Source organism: Sebastes fasciatus, chromosome 8 (genome assembly GCF_043250625.1).
Source record: "Sebastes fasciatus isolate fSebFas1 chromosome 8, fSebFas1.pri, whole genome shotgun sequence".
Lineage (NCBI taxonomy): Eukaryota > Metazoa > Chordata > Actinopteri > Perciformes > Sebastidae > Sebastes > Sebastes fasciatus.
In genome coordinates, this window is record NC_133802.1 from 18,280,816 (window position 1) to 18,301,869 (window position 21,054).

General features: G+C 41.3%; 1 protein-coding gene and 1 long non-coding RNA gene across 6 annotated transcripts in view; one reads left to right on the plus strand and one right to left on the minus strand.

The window, feature by feature from the left end:
• LOC141772720 (metabotropic glutamate receptor 7-like) overlaps positions 1-21,054 on the minus strand; it is a 110,893-nt gene that overhangs the window by 55,969 nt on the left and 33,870 nt on the right. For 3 of the 5 annotated variants that reach the window (XM_074644054.1, XM_074644058.1, XM_074644057.1), the window contains exon 1: positions 14,100-15,861. The exons of 1 other annotated variant lie outside the window; for it this stretch is intronic. In XM_074644054.1, coding sequence (XP_074500155.1) covers positions 14,100-14,603 — 504 coding nt within the window. In that variant the 5' untranslated portion in view covers positions 14,604-15,861. Of the gene's footprint in view, positions 1-14,099; positions 15,862-21,054 lie in introns of those variants that run through there. One more of the 5 variants, XM_074644055.1, reaches the window with a different exon arrangement.
• Positions 1,693-6,115, plus strand: LOC141772721 (uncharacterized). The gene is made up of 3 exons (XR_012594949.1): positions 1,693-2,264; positions 5,716-5,773; positions 5,896-6,115. It is a non-coding gene; the product is annotated as an uncharacterized LOC141772721 (long non-coding RNA).

Consider the following 21,054-nt stretch of genomic DNA (forward strand, 5'->3'; position numbering starts at 1 on the left):
AAATCAATGTAACCGTCACATGCGAGCATTTCAGAGAGCACTTGAAATTCCGCAGGATTTGCATCGTAAAACAGTTATCCTCTCAACAAATTTTTTTATGTATGCTCTGGCCGCTGCTGCGGCAGCACAGTATACTTTTTAAGCTCAAAAGAGCAGAGACACATAAATTTGCTCAAACAGAACTCACACACCACTGCACAGGAATACAAACACACTCGCCAAACATCATCTCGAGGGAAATGCAGACAAAATGAAATTGAAGCTAATGAAACACCAAAGTTCCACGCTTTCAGTTCCACATGTAAAATCAACAGGTATTTTAGCATTACTACCCGAGGCCCTTGCTGCACTCACTGTAATAATTTAGTCTCCCTCTAAAGGTCCACACTGTGCAGGCTGATATAATGGTTATATATTACGATGTTCTGATGTACCCTCAGGCTCTGCTGTAATAACACAACTGAAGGACAAGGAATGAATCCCAATGACAGTTTATTATGTATACTGTGAGAGACACACTGGACCCTGACATCCCTCGGAACCAAAAGCACACGCACATAGTGAAACACACACGCAACATATACATATATTAACATATTTTAAATGGATCAGCTTTCTTTGGAGCTGAAATGATTGATTGATTAGTTGCCAACTATTGAATTAAACACCAACTCAGGTCAGATCAGTTTAACTCAAATCAGTTTGAGGAAAAAAAAGGAAGATATCTCTGATTCCAGCTTTTTAAAATGTGAATATTTTCTGGTTTCTTTTCTCCTCTGTGAAAGTAAACTGAATATCTTTGAGTTGTGGACCAAACAAGACATTTGAGGACGTCATCTTGGGCTTTGGAAAACACTGATCGTCATTTTTCACAGTTTTCTGACATTTTATATACCAAACAACTAATCGATTAATCGAGAAAATAATCAACAGATTAATTGTTAATTAAAAATAATTGTTAGTTGGAGCCCTAGTTCACTTACCTCTAGAGGTATCTAGCCATGAAGACAGGTTTGGTCTAATTCGGCCATTTTTTTTTAAACAAGTAACTAAGTACATTTACTACAATTGCTATTACTTTTACTAATACTGTATTAAATTATACAAATTTGAAAAAATAACTTTTTTTAATCATATTTGCTCCAATCTGGCCTACTTCAGCTTTAATAGTTCAACTTCACTACATTTAAAAGGGAAATATTGTACTTTTTACGTCACTACATTTATTTGACAGTTTTAGTTACTTAAAGCTGCAGCGGGTAGAAAAGAGCAAATATGATTTTAAAAAGTTATTTTTATAAAACAGTCACTATATCCTGACAGTAGTGCATGAGACAGGTAATCTGAAAAAAAACATGTGCCTCTGTGTCCTCCGTTGCTCCTCATGGCATCTGCAAGATTTCACAGACCAGAGAAAAACAACCAACCAAAGCCAAGCTGGACACTTGCCGTCTCTGAACAGCTGTCCGGTCAAACTAGGCAGCGCTGATCAAATATGAATCAATATTCTGTTACAGTAATGCCTATTTCTCGCCTGAAATGTTTTCAGAAACATCTTGTAGTGTACTGTTTATCTGTAAAATGAGAAAGTTTGTGCCCCGGCAGCCAATGTCGAGATCAGTTGAGCCAAAACCAAGCACCGCCCAATAATAATAAAAATATATAATAATAATAATAATAATCCAATAATATAATACGTAATAAAACACTAGCATGAGTTTTTCTGCATTATGAGTAGTATGTGCATGAACACTTTTGATACTTTAAGTACATTTTGCTGATAATTCTGTACTTTTACTTATGTAAGATTTTGTATGCAGGATTCTTACTTGTAATGGATATTTTTTTTTTGCATTGTGGTATTGCTGCTTTTTCTTAGATAAAGGATGTGAATACTTTTCCATTTGGATTTGTGCCTGGGGAACTGGATTTTAATTGTGGTGCTGACTGCATTAAACAATCACTTCTCTAAAATAATCAACAAAGAACAAGAGACGATGTTGAAACTGGGGCACATAAATGTAATGATTGTATCTGCATGGCTCGATACCACTAGAGATAACTGAGAAAGTATGAACACTGCAGAAGAAGGACCATTGTGTTTTCTCTTCCCTCTCTTGCAGCTCAAGCTGGCGTGCGGTGACTCCCTGCCTACTCCTCGCTGCTCTTCAGTGGCATGCCTATCTACATTAGAGCCCTCACATGGGCATGCAGTCTAAACAGAGCCTCGTGCCACCAGCCTCCGGGGACAGCAAGACAGCCATGTGAGCAGTGCTCCTCCTGTCCCTTTTACGTTGGCAGCACATTGCACAAAGTTGATTTAGTTTTAAGTGTATTGCTGCATTAATCTATGAAAAACTGTGTGATTGAAAGACTGAACATGTGTGCATCCATGTGCAGAGCTTGAATATGAATGTGTCGTTTATTAGCCATGCTAGTGCTGTAGGTTTAAGGATGGCATTGTCGGCCTGTCGGTCTACCACTTTGATCCAGACTGAAATATCTGGACATTTATTGGATGGATTGCTATGAAATTTTGTACAAAAAAAGAATACGAATCCTCCCAAGTTTGATGATCTCCTGACCTTTCATCTAGCGCCACCATGAGGCTGATATTTGAGGTTTTGAGAGAATTTTCTCAACAGCTATTGGAAGGATTGCCATGAAATTTGTTACATATATTTGTGCCTCCCATCAGGATTTTCTCATACACCATTTGTAGCTACCTACGAAATTGAATGTACTTCAAATTAAATTTGTATGTAATCCACGTAATGGTGAACCAGGAAGTATTAAGAGTGAAAAACGCAGAGTAGGGAGGAGGTCCAGGTGGACCAAAAAAAGACCTTGTTTCACAGGGGGTATGAACGCTGATCTCCTGAGTGAAATTCAAGTCAACGCTGACTTATTTGTCACGTAACTTCTGTACTTAAGTTACGCCACTATCGGAGTTATTTTAACACAAACCACGATCTTTTCCTAAACCTAACTAAGTAGTGTTGTTGCCTAAACCTAACCAAGTTGTTTCCTGTGAAGACGGACGTATATTTTGAAAAGACTGTATGCATGCAATGAGCGGAAATTGACACGTGTTGATGGACAGTCGCAGGAAAAAACGCTCGGAAAAATGTGGAACAACTTTTCGTAAGATATCATATGAACCGTTGTATGAAGATTCCCCCACAGGATGATTTGTAATAACTTTGTTGATCCCAGACTTCTCCTCTACATAGCACTATCATCAGGTTAAGCATGTTTATTTGTCCGAGACTTTGCTTTATGACCAAATACCTGCAAAACTGATTTTGACATTCCCATCAGCCTCAGCTATACATTGTGTTTAATGCTAATTAGCAAATACTAGCATGCTAACACACTAAACTAAGATGGTGAGCATTCACATTATGGCTAAGTTCCAAATTGCATACTTTTTCTTTTTACTTTTGGTAAATACTGCAGCTGCCCTTACAAAAAATGTACTGTAGCATGCAGTATGCATACTTTGTCACAACATTGCACCTTGAACTTTGATACTATTACTTATATATTTGTTGTGCAGAGGATTGTGGGTCATAATAGCCAGAAAAGCATACTGGCTTGCAACATCCTGGTATTTTTAGCATACTGCATTTGATATAATATGTATTGGGACACACTAAATCTTTTTCTGGTATACTAAATAGTATGGTAGTATGGGTATTGGAGCGCAGAGTACACCTTCTAAACATCTGCATGTTCGCATTTCCATTGTGAGTATGTTAGCAATGCTGATGTTAGCGTTTAGCTCAAAGTATCACTGTGCCTAAGTTCAGCCTCACACAGCTGCTTGCATGACTGCAGACTCTTTGTCTTGTTACTTTCTGTTTGCCTCCTTTTTTCTTAAAACACAACACCTTTTATATGTTGCGAGGGGATTCACCCTGACAAGCAGATCTACAGGATTAGCCTACCATACAATTTCTAAGGCGCAATGTGATTTCAGAGCCGGGTGGAGAAAGTGTTGAGGAAGCGATAAAACAAAAGAACAAAGCACAGATCCCAGGTCTAAGAAGAACCACAACAATATTCCTCCTTTTGAAGCAGCAGTCACTCTCATGGGGAGTACTAAAGGCAGCCTTTTAACAAATTCACTTAACTCATTTAGCAGGATTTGAGGAGCTGTGAGGAGAGGAATTTGCCTTGTGAAAACAGATCATATTTAAAAGGCAAATTTCTTATTGAACTATACAGACGTTGCGTGCTCGTATGAGGTTTTCTACCATGAAAACAGACTCGGATGTTGCTTAGTCATATAGCACAGAAGTCAGCTATGGCTGAGTGACTTTGTAATTCAGGCTCTGCACAATGGATCACACACCAGTGCGTTGAAACAACTACAAAAAACTACAATTAGCCCTGTGATAATGCCTTTCAGCCCACACTGGATCGTTCTATGCTGAAGCAACAGGGACATTTTTCCTTTTTGGAAGGATGAGTGAGAGGCCGGCCAGCAGCCAGCAGAGACCTCCTCATGCTTCTCCACTCATCCCCGTAAGAGGATCGGACGTAATGGGGTTTCCTCTTCTCTCGCTCCTTCTGCTCGCCAGATAAAGTGCAGAAAAACTTCCAACAAAGTCTAAGAGTGCTATTTTTGCCGCATTTTACAGTCATACCGACGATAAGTTTTGAAGGAACACTGGTGTGACCTCAATGTGAGCAGAGCTAAGCTTTTAAGCAGGTGCCCTCCTCCCCCGCCTCCCATGCAGAGGGAGAAAACGGGGGTAATAGCTTGACTGGGAGAGTCAAGCTGCTGCAACCGTCAAACACGCCCAAAGCCCGCGTATAAATGAGGGGTGGCACCTCATTAAAGATACCGAAACAATACCCGCTATAAGTGCAATCATAACACAAACTAGAATATGTCTGAAAACAAATGACGAATGGAACAAGAATGCACCAGCTGTGTTTTCATTGAGAAACATTTATTCATATAGCATGCTATTATGTTGCTGAATAATAATATGCACCCTCCCCCCAAGGCCTCTGGGAATAGCCGAGACCTTAATATAAGGCGTGCGCGGTTTCTCATACTCTCTCCGTGGCAGGCTGCTGACCTTATGACCTCATGTCAGGCTCAGTGACAACTTGTTTGACACAGGGATATTTTATTCATTCTATTAATATTGCATCAGTTGCTCGCACTGCGTTGTGTTTGTGTGTGTGAATATACACCTGCTTCACTGAACATGAGAGCAACAGCACTCCCTTCACAACACTGTTTCACCCCAAAAGACCAAAAGGATGGGAATATGAAATAATCAGGCTCTGCAGGCAATATTCCTCTGTGTGGCTATCATTTTAATTATTGCCTTTGCAGGTCTGAATTTTCCTAGAGTCACTGACTCTCATTTTGCAAACAACTCAAATACTGTATTTCATCCAATTCCAACATAAAATCTATGCACGATATTGCTTAATCCTGGCGCTCAGACTCGGAGCACTGCTGCCATTCTGTCCAACCAGATCACTTCACTTCATGCATTCATCTGTATCACAGTTTCACTGCCCAAAATTCGCTCCCTGTCATTTCAGAGACGCACGCGAGACACATTCGAGTTTAATCTGATTGAACTGGTAGCGAGGCTGCAGCCAATTTGAAGGAGCAGGCGGAATTGACCCCTCCTTGAGTACGTATTGATTGTTTGTATCCTTGTTTCTATATCTGCATGCTTAAAGAACACAAAGAGCAGAAGAAGGATCACGCTTCGTGGCTCTCCATTAGCACAAGGACAGGGTAAGTAATCAATAAAATAAATGTATATTTCTCAACGCAATGTTATTCCTAGCCTGTTAGCCAGGCTAACACCTGCAGTTTATGCCCACGTTATTTGCTGTCCCACCTGTTTTTTACCACAGCGTGCGAGTAAATTTCACCTTGCCAATTCTGGTCTGATCGGGCCATAAGTCAGCATCTGATTAAATGGCTGGAATGAAAAGCAGCAGGGCTTTCAGTCCCAAGGACCAGAAGTGAGAATCACTGGACTGTAGATAATGTATTCAGTATATCCACAGCAAAAATAAAAGTACAACACATTAATTTAAAGTTCCTAAATATCCTCTACTACAAGTTTATTCTCTTTTAATTTGTGTTTTAGTTTTTTTTACTTACTTTTTTTAACACATATATTTATTGATTTTCCATGTATAACAGATGTATTTTACCAATAATGTAGACACAACATTAACCGTTTATTATCCCCCACTACAATAACATTACACTGATAATAACAATAACTAGTATTAGCTGGAGACCTCTAGTAATTTGTAATAATTGCAGAGGCCGTCCGTAATCCTGTGTGAATCTGCCATGTCCATAATTAGTCAATTAAAAATTCCACCATAAATTACCTACCATATTTCACCAAACACAGAGGTCATGTGATAATATTAGTCCCATGCAAATTGTCTCTCTGAGATTTTGGGTCGTATTTGCTTTTTTTTTTTTTAAAAGGATTTTTGTTTTCTCTGCCGTTTTTCTGCCTCTTTCCCGGTCGAGAATTATGGAGGCTGCTTTGGCGATTATAAATTAAAGTCAGGAGGCTCATCTCGCTACACAGCATGGAGACCCATTCGCATGGGCACCGGAGCAAGAGGGCTTTGTAAATACTATCTAAACACTAATAGGCCTACAGTATATAATGGCTGTCAATCGATAAACATTTAATCGCGATTAATCATGATTGTCCATGATTAATCGTGATTAATCACACGTTTTATCTGTTCAAAATGTACCTTAAAAGGGAGATGTGTCAAGTATTTAACACTCTTATGAACATGGGAGTGTGCAAATATGCTTGCTTTTTGCAAACGTATGTATATATTTATAATTTGAAATCATTTAACTACACAAAATAATGACAAATATTGTCCAGAAACCCTCACAGGTACTGCATTTACTAAAAAAATATTCTCAAATTATAACATGGCAAACTGAAGCCCAACAGGCAACAACAGCTGTCAGTGTGTCAGTGTGCTGACTTGACTATGACTTGCCCAAAACTGCATGTGATTATCATAGGTGGGTATGTCTGTAAAGGGGAGACTCGTGGGACCCATTGAACCGATTTTCATTCACATATCTTGAGGTCAGAGGTCAAGGGACCCCTTTGAAAATGTCTAAATCATATGAGGTCCCCTGATAATACTAGCTATAGACATGGAAGAGAGTCACAGGAGTATAGACTAGGGATGCACCGATACCAGTATCGGGTATTGGGTCCGATACTGTGCTCATGTACTCGTAAAACAGCTCCAATACAATGGCACCGATACCACTTTACAGCAGCGTGACGTTAACCCTCGTCAGCATCTTTCGGGTCCTATCGCACGCGCTCATGCTCCACCTCCCTGACGGTGCGCCCGACCCCACCTCAGCCGGCGCGTGCCGGCTCTCACTTTCATTGCGCCACGTGGTTTTGCTTGCACCCTCTGACTCGCACGTGCGTTAGACTCCTTGGTCCGTGTTTCAAGACGGATGGGGTGGGTTGCAGACATCGCCGCAGACCCCTGGCAACTTTTACGTGAGTCGCTGCGCACCGCCTCGTATGCGGGACTCCCCAGCCTGCCATGTGTCGCTCACACCCTCCAGCTGGCTGTTAACGAGGGTCTTTTGGCACAGAGAAGTACTTGTATCGGTACTCAGTACTCGCGAGTACCCAAATGTAAGTACTTGTACTCGGTAAAGTGGTATCGGTGCATCCCTAGTACAGACACAAGAGAGTAAGTAGATAATGAAAGTACATGTTACTAATAATAAAAACAACACCAACAACAACAGCAGCAAACCACACAAAAAAACGAAATCCAATTAAAATAAATAAGGAGTTTCTGCATCTCAACATGGCTCCCCAACGCCCCAATCTGCTCTCTCTGGATCATTCGCAGGGTCATCCTCCAGATTCATTAGATAGCTAACATTATCATATATAAGACAAGAAATAAAGGGACTCCACTTCAAAAGCATTTTCAATCGACATATTTGTTGCCATCTCTCTCAACCATCTATCTGCCTGTCCTTGGTCTATTATACTTACTTACTTACTACTTATTTATATGTATAATATAAAAAGGTTTAATTACTTTAAACAATTTCATACGCGATGCTGTGTTTTTGTAGGTTTCGGTAGTTATTTCTAACTTTTTATGTTTGAACATTTGATGAACGAGATCAATTATTTTACAAAACCAGCACAATTATGTTGACTGATGACTCATCAACCCTTTAAAGTCTGTCAGGCATTTTTGTTATTTGTGAAAAGAGTGTAAAATAAAAGTCTTTATATATAAGTTAAATGTGTTCCCTGTCTGAGAGAGTGGGCTTTCTTTTGGAGAGTTTTGTATTTCACATTTTGGTTTTGTGTTCTGCATGAAAACGGTGAGATAAAAAAAACACCTGCACCTGCGCTATCTTGTTCCCAATTCTTTTTTTATCCTTCAAGGACGTGGCAATGTCTCAAACACAAATTGTCTCCCTCGGGGCTTCAGGTGCTGTACTCTGTAATGTAATGTTGATGTGATATTCACATACAGTAGGTACGGTGCAACCATTCCTACTACATGTAATAATTGGGCATTGTCCTCATTTGTTTTATCATTGACCAAATTCACACATGATGTGTGAAGTGTCATCACAGCTCATCTATAAATATAGGCAAGCTCACAACCTCACTCTAAACTGACGTCATGTCCATGTGAAATAAAAGGAAAATTGGGAACAGGAGAGAAGTGTGCGAGTATCAAGCTTAAATCAAAACCCCTTCGAAGACAGATAGACTCATATTCTAATATTCAGTAATTCTCTTGTTCTGTTGTGAATATTTCACGACTCCAGAGAGATGGATGGCGGAGGTTTGACAGTTTATTAACATCGTCCATATTCAGCCAAGTTTTCAATTTTCTCTTATTATTAGTAAATCCCACTGAGCCTTTTCCACTTTCTTCATTCTAGTATATGTATTTGTTCCTGATTTTAATCTCAGCTTAAGTTTTATTTCTTTTCCTTCTTGGTCTTTCTCTTGTCCTATCACAAATGTAAAATTAAATGTCTTTGGAAAAACTTTCAGAACTCTGTGTTCATTACTGGAAGTATTTATGATTTGCATTACCAAGTCTGTGTCTATGTGTCAGCCCTCGGATAGTCTGGCGACCTGAGGTGTACACCGCCTCCGGACAATGTCAGCTGAGATCGGCTCCAACCCCCCCGTGACCCTGAATAGGATAAGTGGTTGCAGATAATGGATGGATGGATGGATGGATGGATGGATGGATGGATGGATGGATGGATGGATGGATGGATGGATGGATGGATAGATGACCAAATTTTAAATATATTTTAGATTAGGCCTATATAGAGTGCTAAAGGGATGACATATTATGTAGTTAGCATCACCCTGGTTCCCTCGACAAAACACCAATAGGACTTTCCCATTGAGTTTTGAGTTTTATTTTACAGAAAATAAGCTCTGTGGCAAACAAACATTTATGATACTTACATGTTTTGTTTAGCAAAATAATCTCTGCAAATGAACATCACTTTTATGATTTTTGAACTGCGAATGTAATCGCCAGAAGTAAAAAGCTAGCGTTAGGCTATAAACAAACTACACCACGGTCGCATGGACACGAGCATACACAATGAGGATGTAAAGGCGGACGAGTCGGCATGATGATGTTTAGTAGTCTCATTTATCCACTTGTTAGCAACCGCCTTTTTGAAGACACGTAAAGGCTTCAGAATTCACAAGTGGGACATTTACTGACGTAGTTTATATTGTAGAACAAAACGTTAAAATCTCTTAAGCTTGTGTTAACCACAGACCTTATTTCAGGCATCTAACTGAACACCCATTCAACAAACCCATTGACTTCCAGACGAGGGAACCGGAAGTGCTAAAATGCTAACTTATTTCTGGGTTTTAGGACTCATTCCTGTAGCACTCCATATCCAAGTTATTACAATCTATTTGAATAAAAGGTGTTACTGATTTTACTGTAAGGAAACATGGAAATAACAATAACCCATCTATGAGGTAAAATTAAGCCAGCATTCTAGTCAATATAAACCAATATTTGGGTTGAATGATCAACCCAACTTGCTGGGTTGGATTAACCCAGCGTGTAGTTGGTCCAATAGTTGAAAACTACCCAAATTGGGTTGTTTTCAACTCAGTATTTTTTAATGTGTAGTCAAGTTTTTCATTCTACCAGTAAAAAAATGTGTAATCTGACCAACTGTTCACGCACAATAACAAAATCTTAACAAACATAAGTTGCAAAATATATAAAATAAACAATAATAATGCAATAATAATTATAATAGCTCTTATATGATTTTAGTTATGTATTAAGTAAAAGGCTGAGGCTTAGTTTGGATGAAAATGTCAAGTTGGATGAGAAAGTATAAGTCCTTGTTTCACATACTTGTTATAAAGTTATAATGTGCTAAGTGGGGTCTCTGTGTCACAATCTGTATAAAAGCCAATTAGCAAGTGATGGAGAGAAAATACAAGAGCCAAAACCACTGGCGTGGATCATGAAATATCCATGAGACAGTTGTGTTTTCATTCCTTCAGCAATGGTAATGGAGTTCTTTGTGTGCATATACAGTGTTTATATATGTGTGTGTGTGTGTGTGTATCTAATCGTATGGTGCATACTTGACATACCAACCGTGTCTTCTATGATGGGGCTGAAAACAGTGCAAGAGATGTGACTAATTGACCTGCGTTGCTGCATGCATCAATGTACAAATGGCAACTGTGTTTAGAAAAACAGACATAATTAACCTCTGCCATTTTGTGTCACTTTGAGAACTTGTTACGTAACACACACACGCACAGCCTTCACATTCCTTTGGTGTCTGCCTTTACCACTGTCGGCTGAATGGATCACACTGCAAGGCTTCAATCTCCTTCAAATCAATCACGGTGATGATTCCGTGAAAAAGGAGAGATAAAAAGCCGACCGACGCCTGTCAGGGCTATGAGAGCAGAGGATGTCAATGCCTCACTTAGACAGCTAGTCTGAAGGGGCCGCTTCCCCAGACAGGAGGACAAGACGGAGTTCACCTGCATTCAATACAAAGTTTTGACTCGCTCTTTGAGAAAAGAGATGCGACAGAGAATTGCGAGCTGCGCTCCTTGATGTAAATGTCACCTGGATAAAAATCAATTTCATGATTCATTCAAGAGGCCGCGACGTACAGATGGACAAAGTTGTCCAGTCTTTTCAACTACAGTGTTGTCCTCCCCGGGAATGACTGCTACACAGTGAGGATTGGATGATTCTTCAAAAAAAAGGTGCACAACATCATAGCTCCTGGTAACAATTCAAAAGTTTGGCTGATTGATTTTTTTCCCCCTCCTGTGGCATTGTTGCTTCTCATTTCCAACACAGCATGAAAGGCAGTGAAATAAAAACATCTTAGCAGCAAATCGGCCTCACCATGGCAACAGTATTGATCAACCCTCCCAGGTCCTCAGAAAAATCTATCCCTCATGTCAATTTCCCAGCATTAACAGTTCAGCAGCTACTCATGTCCTGAATAGACAGCCATGATATTTAGCGCACGACAATAAAATCTACAATCGCTATTTAGCTGCCCTGATGATTCATTTATCACAGAGGTGAGACATGAAATGACTTGATGATATTCAATGAGAACAAAGGGGGATAGTAGTTTAGAAGGACAGCTCATTGACCGAAAGCTCAAAGCGTTAAGATTGTACTTCAAAGTCCATTAGACTGCTTATGGACCACATCACATAATGAAATGTAATTCAAATTGACAAGGACAAGAAATTGCACACTTCCTACTGAGCTGTCTTTCACTTTGACATGAGAAAAAAAAAAAATCAGCTTTGCTTCATTGAATCATATCTGAACAGGTGCTATGTCAAGCTTTTGACGCTTTTGACTGGAATCACTTGATACTTGATGGATTGCAGTTGCAAACTATCTCAGAAACGTGTAATGGCTGCCAAACACTAATCAAACGCTCTAAAACTAATGAGGGTAGTTGTGCTGGGAGCTCTCATTTCTGGTCAGTATTGATTATACAGTATCATGTGGCCTCACATTTAATTCATCATCGTTTATTATCGGTGCTATCATCACCGAAGGTACCATAGAAAAAAAATAAGTGTGCTGCAGGGCAAACGGGTTTAGACTGAATTCCTCGTCTGCAGATTTGATTGTTGCAATTTAATCCACCTTTTTCTGGCAACACGAGAAGAAATGTGTCGGACGGAGCTTCATGACAACTGCTGTTCAAACCACAGATTCCTCGAGCTGGAGCTCCAGTCCAACATTGCCCATGGACTACACCTACACTCACACACATGCTGGTGCACCTGATGTGAGGAGGAAAAGAGGAGAAGACTCAAGAAATCATCTCTCTCTCGCTCTCTCCCCTTAAACCCTCTGAATTCCCAAATGCATACAATATGTTACACAGCTTGCATGGAAAAAAGGAACCCTCACACTCTGCAACACTTAACAAGTGTATTGAGGATGCTTCAAAGTATCACTGGAGGGTTTTACCAACTTGAATAATAAAAAAATAATGTGTTAACTCAGTCTACAAAGAGTGAATACGAAGCACAGCCAGGCTGGAGGTTGCGGTTGGGACCATCAGGCTAATAGTCCAGCCAATGGAGCCAACAAAAAACCCCAGAGGATGACTGCTGTTAAAAAAAAACAAGAGTGTTGCATGTGTGTAAGTGTGTGTGTGAAAAGAAAAGGAAGAGGGGGGCTAAAAGCATGTTAAGTACTTTGATGGTCTTACAGTTAAACAGCTACTTACAGCCAGGCCCCATGGTTTGTCTAATTGAACTGAAACAAAACACAAAGATGACAAGACTGTGAGTTACAATCTGCAACCACAGATCATTAGTGCAAACACTGCAGCTCTGACGTTCCTCGTCGCCGTCCTCGCACGAGATAAAACTGCATAGAAGTCTGCACATTTGCATCCACGCGGTATTTCAAGTAATTAGATATTTTGCTATGGAGATGTGTTTTAAATAATTAATCTGCTGTATTGGTGCCCTGCTGCGTTTCCCATTCCACTGCAGCACCAGCAGTGGGCAAACACCATCAGTCGACTTCCCAGCCAAACAGGAATAGAGATGTGCTCCCATAAACCCTGAGCTAACTCATTTTGAAATTAGTGCTGCAAATTCATTTCATTTACTCGCAGCCATCGAGCTCAATTAGGGTGCAAGGAGTTTGAAACAAGCTCATTGCAAAGAAGAGGGCCCCCTGTAGATAAAAGCGAGCCAGCTCCACCAATTTATCAGAGCTTTCAGGTTCAAAACAATTCATAAAAATGCCTGCGGTCTCTCTCTCTCTTTCCCCCCTGTACAAGAGGCTCACATAATCATGTGCAATCACATGAAGCAGGCCTGTTATTCTCAGGAGGGGGTTGTTGAGTTTGGGTGTGATTGTGTCAGGCTGTCAGTGCCCACTCATCCAGACTCTGGAGTGAGACTGGAACAGACGGGAGCTGTTCTTTCAGCACCACCGGGGACAAGCAACAGCACACTCAGCTGTCTCATCCACACAGTGTAGCGGAGGGTGAAAAAAAACACCCAAACTCACTTCACCTTTCTTTTTTGTTTCAATATTTTAAGATGGAGAGAAGTTTAGCATGCATCAAATTAAAAATGCAAACAAATATAAATGATATCACCTGAAAAAAAGGTGATTTTTTTTGTTAATAACAGTTGATTTATGAGGGTGAGATAAGGCTTTTTGTTGTTACTACTTATGGCATCTCTTACTGGGTGGGTATAGCAATGAGGTGCAACACTCTTTTCTACCATTAAGCAAATAAATATATATAATATCACCTGAAAAATAGCTGATTTTTTTATTAATAACAGTTGATTTATTTCCCTGTGAGAAGAGGCTTTTTTTTTTGTTACTACTTATGGCATCCCCTGTTCTCATCTGCTTCCTACAATGAGGTGCAACACTCTTTTTACCATTACCAGAAAGCTTGTGCACAAACACTATTTTTAAAGCCACAAAACTCTCGCACACTGCTCAGAAAGACTTGCCTGAAAGAGGCGTAGGATGTTGGCAACCATGATCGATACGGAGCTCGCCGAGGCTCCGATGACTCCCACCACTTTCTCCGGCTTCACAAACACCGGTGGCTCCCCATTGGTGCATCTCACGTCGGAGGTGTCCTTCGTGATCAGGGCTTGCACGAAAGTTAAAGATTGCTCCAGCGCGTAGGTATCCCTCGAGCAAGTGTCCAGCACCCGAGCGCCTAACGTGATGTTGGGCAAGAGCAGCTCGTCCTGGTTGATCTGGTCCAAAGCGTACATCATGGCCTCGAGTCTCTGGACCCCGTTCTCCTTCTTCAGGTCCCCGCACGGTGAGCCATCGGCTCCTCTGGCGTGCACCGGGAAAAGACCACCGAGGGTCAAATGGCCGTCAGTCCGGATTGAATGAGGCGCGTAGATCTCCTGAGGCAGCGCCACATCCACCACAGTCCTCATGAGCCAGAACCATCTCCATATGGCGCTCAGCTTGACGCGCAAACCAGGACGAGGCATGGTCAACTTTTTTTTAGGGGAAAAGACGGAGTCCCGAAGATGTAGAAGCAGAAACAAATACGTTTTTTGTTAAAATGAACCCATTATTGTTGTCAGCAGCAAAGGAGGAGATTCAACAAGCTGAGCTGGAGACGCAGTAGATGGCTCAGGCAAACTGCGCCCATCATCGCTTTGCTGCCAGGAGGAGTGAGCGGTGCAGCTTGTTGAATGGTGAAGCTCCTGCTGATAATTCAGTTCCCTCAGAGAGAGAGAGAGGAGGCTATACATCCATTAGTCAGAAAAATATCAGTAAGAGAAGACTGCAGATGATGAACTGGCCTAATTTGTGTCCACTTCTGCTGAATCCAAAAGCGCGCAACGCAACGAAGCTGCAGCCGAGGAGCTATAAAGCTGCAAAACAACAAAATGTAGTGGATTTTCAATACTTAGATGTTAGGAACCGGCAGAAGTGGGTGACATTCTTCTTCTTGCTCGGACCAAACTCCATAGGAGCGCGTGCATTGGATGGTTTGGTCCTCGGTGGTGTCACTGGTCTCCCAGGAGGCGCATATCATCTCCAAAAAAAAAAGAAAGAAAGAAAGAAAGAAAATGAGTATAGTATATGCGCTCAAATGTGAGCTGAGAAAATCCCAGCTAATTAAAGCCCCGGCTCTCTTTCTTTCTCTCTCTCGGTTTCCCTGCAACCTGCTCGCATTTATACAAAATGAATGAGTCACACAGCGAGAGGATTCACTGTGTGTGTGTGCGCAGAGTTTTCAGCCCCCTTTTCCTCTGCGAGACGTCATTCGACTGGCTGGAGAGGAGGGAAGAAAAAAAGAAAAAAAGAAGAAGAGCATCACTTCATGGCTTGGAAAGGTTTTCAGGAAGTTGTCTTCAGACAGTTTAACGAGAAGGTAAACAAAGGTGCACAAATGCACTTGAATAGTAAGACTATTGTTCCTCTGAGTGCCTCTCAGTGCGCATCCATAATAATGTCCTCACTCCTCCTCCATCCTTTATCCTCATCAAACACACCAACACGCACAAGTCTGAGTGTTTTTCACTCTTTTTTTCTTTTGATGTTGACTGTGGCAGGCATGAAACCGAGATCTGTGCTATATGTATGAAGGGATTCACCCACCGACTAGAAAATGCCTTTACGGATTTTTGGATTCATTACTGATGCACCTTTAAAGCGGAAGAGAGAGAGGGAGAGATACACGTTTGGAGGGGTCCAGGCTGGTCTCCCAGGCAACCCATCTTCAGAAGACACTCCTGATTCATCCTGTGCACACACACACACACACACACACACACACAGGAGCTATGGAGAAGCTAAATGGTTGTGGAAGATGTGTATGAAGGTGAAATTTATATATGTTTGGAAAATGTGAATGTTATTAGTGTAACACAAATATGATGTTGTATATAGTATGTATGTGATAGATGTAATGTACTTGATTTTGGACCCCAGGAAGACTAGCTGGTGCAATTGGTATCAGCTAATGGGGATCCTTTTTAAATAAATAAATAAATAAATAAATAAACACATCACCAACACCTCATGCTGGCACGCACGCTGGCACACAGGCTGGTGAGAATTAACCACACCTTTATAGGAGCGAGGGACCCTCACATCTCCCCTAACAAAACACTATCATCACCAAACTATTTAATTGCACAGATGGTGCTTTTTACAAACAAGCAGATTATGATAATTTGCTTTCAGTGGACATGCATTAGCCGGCTTGGCAATTTGTGGCATTAATGTAAAAAAAGGTGTTATTCAAATATTAAAAAAAAGAAATAATTGTTGGGCTCTGCTAATTACTGCTGTGTTCGTTCAGTGAGAGAGAAAAAGGTGCCGACTGTGCACTTTAGATACATAATTCATGCACAAGCCTTCGTCTTCAAGTAACCTAGAAACTGACCACTTCTACACCAGCCGCCACACGGCCAACAATAACATCCACGGGGGATGCTGGTCGCTGAGAAATCACAGCAGCACCCTGGGAAACAGGAAACAGTAAAATGGATTATAGGATGAGTCAGTTAAGTTGCTTGATCATTGAGTAATAAACAGCCGCTGAGAGTTGCTCGACTATGAGGATGCAGAATCCCATTTTATGAACATGTTCGTTCCATTCCTTTCTGTGCAATTAAAAGATTAGAAAAGGCGATGCAGCTCTAATTGAAACATGTCCTATTGACATTACAGGCTTGGATGGACAAATTTCTAATTAATTAAGTTGAATAGAGATTAATTCAAGCCTAATCCTGCCATGTAGTGTATTTATCTCCATTAGCCGCAGTGATTTCGCATGAATATCTTTCAATAGGCGAATCGTGCATGTCCAACTCAGAGCACATGTCAATGTGGGTTTTCGGGTGCACAAACTGCACGTCAAGGCCAAAATTCATGAGCTGCACCAAAAATACATTTAAGGACACTGTGTGGGAACTGCTGGGAAGAGACTGCCGAAGAGAGAAGTGAGGGATGAGAGACGGAAGGGAGGCAGATGGCCTCCTCCACCGTGAGCACACTGAGACAGGCAGGCAGGCAGGCAGGCAGGCAGGCCTGGAAAAAATGCAGCAACAGCCCCTACAAATGACACCCTGAGAGACTGGTGTCGCTACGCACGACACTAATTCCACCGCTCGGACTCTGCGGTGTGAGAGCCCGACTCCCACTTACACTGTCAACGGAAAGGTTACTTTTGAAAAATGGGGCCCTCACCGTGATTTAATTCACTGACTAACCCCACGAAGAGGGGTCTTTTCCCCCGGGGGAGGCTATGTGATTTAGACCGAGATTACACTTTGGTTTGGATCTTCTCTCTTTCTCCTTCCTCACTCTCACACGCTCACAAACGCACTCAGATAAATTCCATTTCAATTTCATCATGGGATGAAGTAGGAAGCAACAAGCAAGGAGGTATACGTGAATGCATTCTTCGAAGAGGGTTATGTTCCAATATGGAGCTGACCGAACAAACAAAAACACAGCCTTCCAACATGGCGGGGGCGCGAATTACATTTCAATGCATCCCACTGGATGAATTACGAGCTCCTATGAGAGACCAGCGCTTTTGTTTCAAGCATTCAATAACACGTCTGCTCAATGCGGTCTTCTTCAAGTCAATTACAGGTCTGGCACTGTGTGCTCCTTTAAAAGAACGAAGAATCAAAGAACAATAAAAAGTCAACCTCCAGGACAGGAGGCAATAAGGTTTCCTTTTTGGGCTGACACCGAGCACAATGGGGTCTGTCTGTCAAATTAATTAACCTGGAAACCTGTTTAATTCCCAGACTCGAGTGAAAGGGCCGTCGCATCCACGGGAAAGAAATGACTCCAGAGCAGGAGGTAATTGCATGTCGGGGTGATTTGTTCGAAAGCAAGCAGGCCACCAGCCCCGTTTGGAGTCATGCATATTCTGTGAGGGGTGAGGTGTTAATGTTAGATCAATGAAGGGGCAATGTTAGATTAGCAACATGAAGGTCACCGAGCTGGCGGGCCCCCCATGTCTCATTCTGCACCATCTGCTTTGGAATAATAAAATCAGGCTATCTACACTTTTCTTCATCACTGTAAGCAGAATCAGCGCCTGCGAGGAGGAGGGGAGAAAATAAAGTATTGTAATTCTACAGGCACGCTGTACGGGAAGACAAATTCTTAGCTCTTCTGCTGTTTATGCCAGAGACAAAGCAGGTGCACTGCAGCTAGGACGATAGACTCTCCACGCTCTCAATTATGATTGTAATCCATCTGTCATACTGGCTCCCTTCTAATTATGTCTCTGTAAAGTTGCTGCTGTGAGCTCAGTGCCCATTCACACTCGGAAATGTGAAAGATAGACAGATAATGCACAAGTGGCCACCGGAATACATAACGGCAGGGGCACTGTAGCTTGGTAACAGGAGGTTTTTCTCCCCTCGTGTGTTATGTGACAATGAGTCTGCTTACAGGGTTACACAGAGATGTGGCCCTTTGAGACTAGCAAAAAGTTAAAGCAAGAGAAAGGAGATATTAACCCGCGAATGTTACAAGTATCCTGTCTGGATAATGATCAGAGGTATTGTATATGGCAGTAATGACCCAAAGGTGCTGACCTCCCACCCACGCATCTTGGAATTTTCCACAGGCCCTATTAGTGGGTGACTGGGCCTTTGTTTTGATGGCTAACCTCATGGTCCGCTGAACTTATGTGATAAGTGGGCACAGCTGGGTTAGTTAGCCAGGAGGACTTCAGCCACAAATTTGATTGTGATAGCAAATGCCTCTCGCCGTGTGTTCGTTAATTAGCCGACCTTCTGAGCGGCTCTAGACCTGTGTGGATTCTTTTATCACATGGGTCTTCATGGTGCATTGTGATGGGAGAGATTTATCTACAATCCTTGTGAATGACTCATTTCAACCCCTCTCCGTGTGTGTGTGGGTGGGGGGGTGATGTGACATGCCTTCGTGACGATAGACAGATGACCAGATTACCTTTTAGAATTATTTATCTGCCAAAAGAAAAATAAACCAACATAAAAATAGTGTACTATTTTCCAGTCCAGTGCCTTAAATTTTGCGACTCCTCGGGTTGTATATAAATCTATGAGAAAATGACCCTACTCCTCACTTGATTTATTACCTCAGTAAACACTGTAAACATTAGTTTATGGCCTCAATCGCTAGTTTCAACCGTAGACTGTATATAAGAAGTGGACATAGTCACAGTGACATCAACCATTGGGGTTGTCGTTTTGAAGCCTGGAGTTCGGCATTTTTGCCGTTGTCATCTTGTTTTTTTTTTGCTGTATTGAAGAAGACTTGTAAGTAGCGATTGAGACTATAAACTCATGTATACAATGTTTACTGAGGTAATAAATCAAGTGAGAAGTAGGGTCATTTTCTCATTGACTTATACGATCAGACTTCTTTGTGCAACCAGAGGAGTCGCCCCCTGCTGGCTATTAGAAAGAATGCAAGTTTAAGGCACTTCTGCATTGGCTTCACTTCTTAGTGGAGGTAGCCCTCTGATTTCAAGTCTTCTTGCATGATGTTCATTTTGTAAATTATGGTCCCATTTAGAGTCAAATAGACCATAAAGCAGGGTATGTTTTAGGGCGTGGCTACCTTGTGATTGACAGGTCACTACGACGGCTTTGTCCGATCTGGGAGTTGTCTGTGTTTTCGTCTTACAACTTTAACCCTTTCACAGTGTGTTTTCAGTTCATGAAAGTTAAATGTAACATCTTGGTCGCCTAAAAATGTCTTATTCAGCATACGGTTGTACTTAGCTCCACCCTCTTGTGTCACTTCTGGTTGCAAAAAACCAAGATGGCGAAGACCAAAATGCCAAACTCGAGGCTTCAAAACGGCAGTCCACAAACCAATGGGTGACGTCACGGTGACTCACCGTTCAATGACTCGCCATTCCAATTATTTGCAATGGAAACATACATTATTTATTCAAACTAATCATAGTTGTGGACGTCACTTCCTATACAAAAGTCTATGATTAGTTCCAATAAATATTGTATGTTTCAAATGCAAATACTTGTTTTGTTGTTAACATTTTACGATAGAATACAACAGTAGTTACCAAGAAACAAGTGAGGAAGGAATCAGGAACTAAATGATGATATAAGTAGTTCTAATTACTTACATTACAGTCACTATTTTGGTGCCCTCTCAAGTAAAGTAGTGAATCATACTGAGTACATGTTTCTTTACATCATGATTTATCTTTTTTTTCATTTTTGTGACCCCTCAAGTAAAGTGAAGCTTCGTCCTTTTTACTGGGAATCCACAGTTAGTTTGTTGACAACAAACCAGAGACAGGATTCAGGAAAAAGATAAAAAACCTGCACTGTGATAAACATCAGGACATTTCCTCAGTACAATGTGTGCAGCTGAAGTGTTTTGATCTATGATTACCATTTTTATTCAACAGCAGTTTGTTCTCGTTTTAAATTGATTTCTGTCTCTACGTGGTAACGTTGTCCAGCGACACAAGTATTTTGTACAAGTACAGATGGTGGTTCCAAACATATCGTAGCTTTGTGACACAAAGGGAGAGCTACACTGAACTCGACAAGACGCACAAGGGCCATGTGTTTGAATTGACCAATTTGGGCAGATTAAAATAATCTTCACGTTAATGAGGAACGCTAACACTGAGATGCTGCACACATTACAGATGGACATCATAACCTCATCATCCCTTTCACTTTGGCTGGCCAGCCTCCTAGTTTGTTATTCATTTCAATTAATGTTCTGGCAGCTGCTCTCATACCGCCACAGTGACGTATTTGCATTGCACAAGCCTTACTTCAAAGTATTTTTCTAAATTGCTCAACGCAAATGAGCTCATTCTTCCATTTCTCACGTGAACTTTACACTTGGAAAAGTGTTGAAAGTGTGTGTGAGTGGATTGTGCCTATGCTGCTTGAATTAACTGCAGTGTTGTTTGTGTTGCAAATA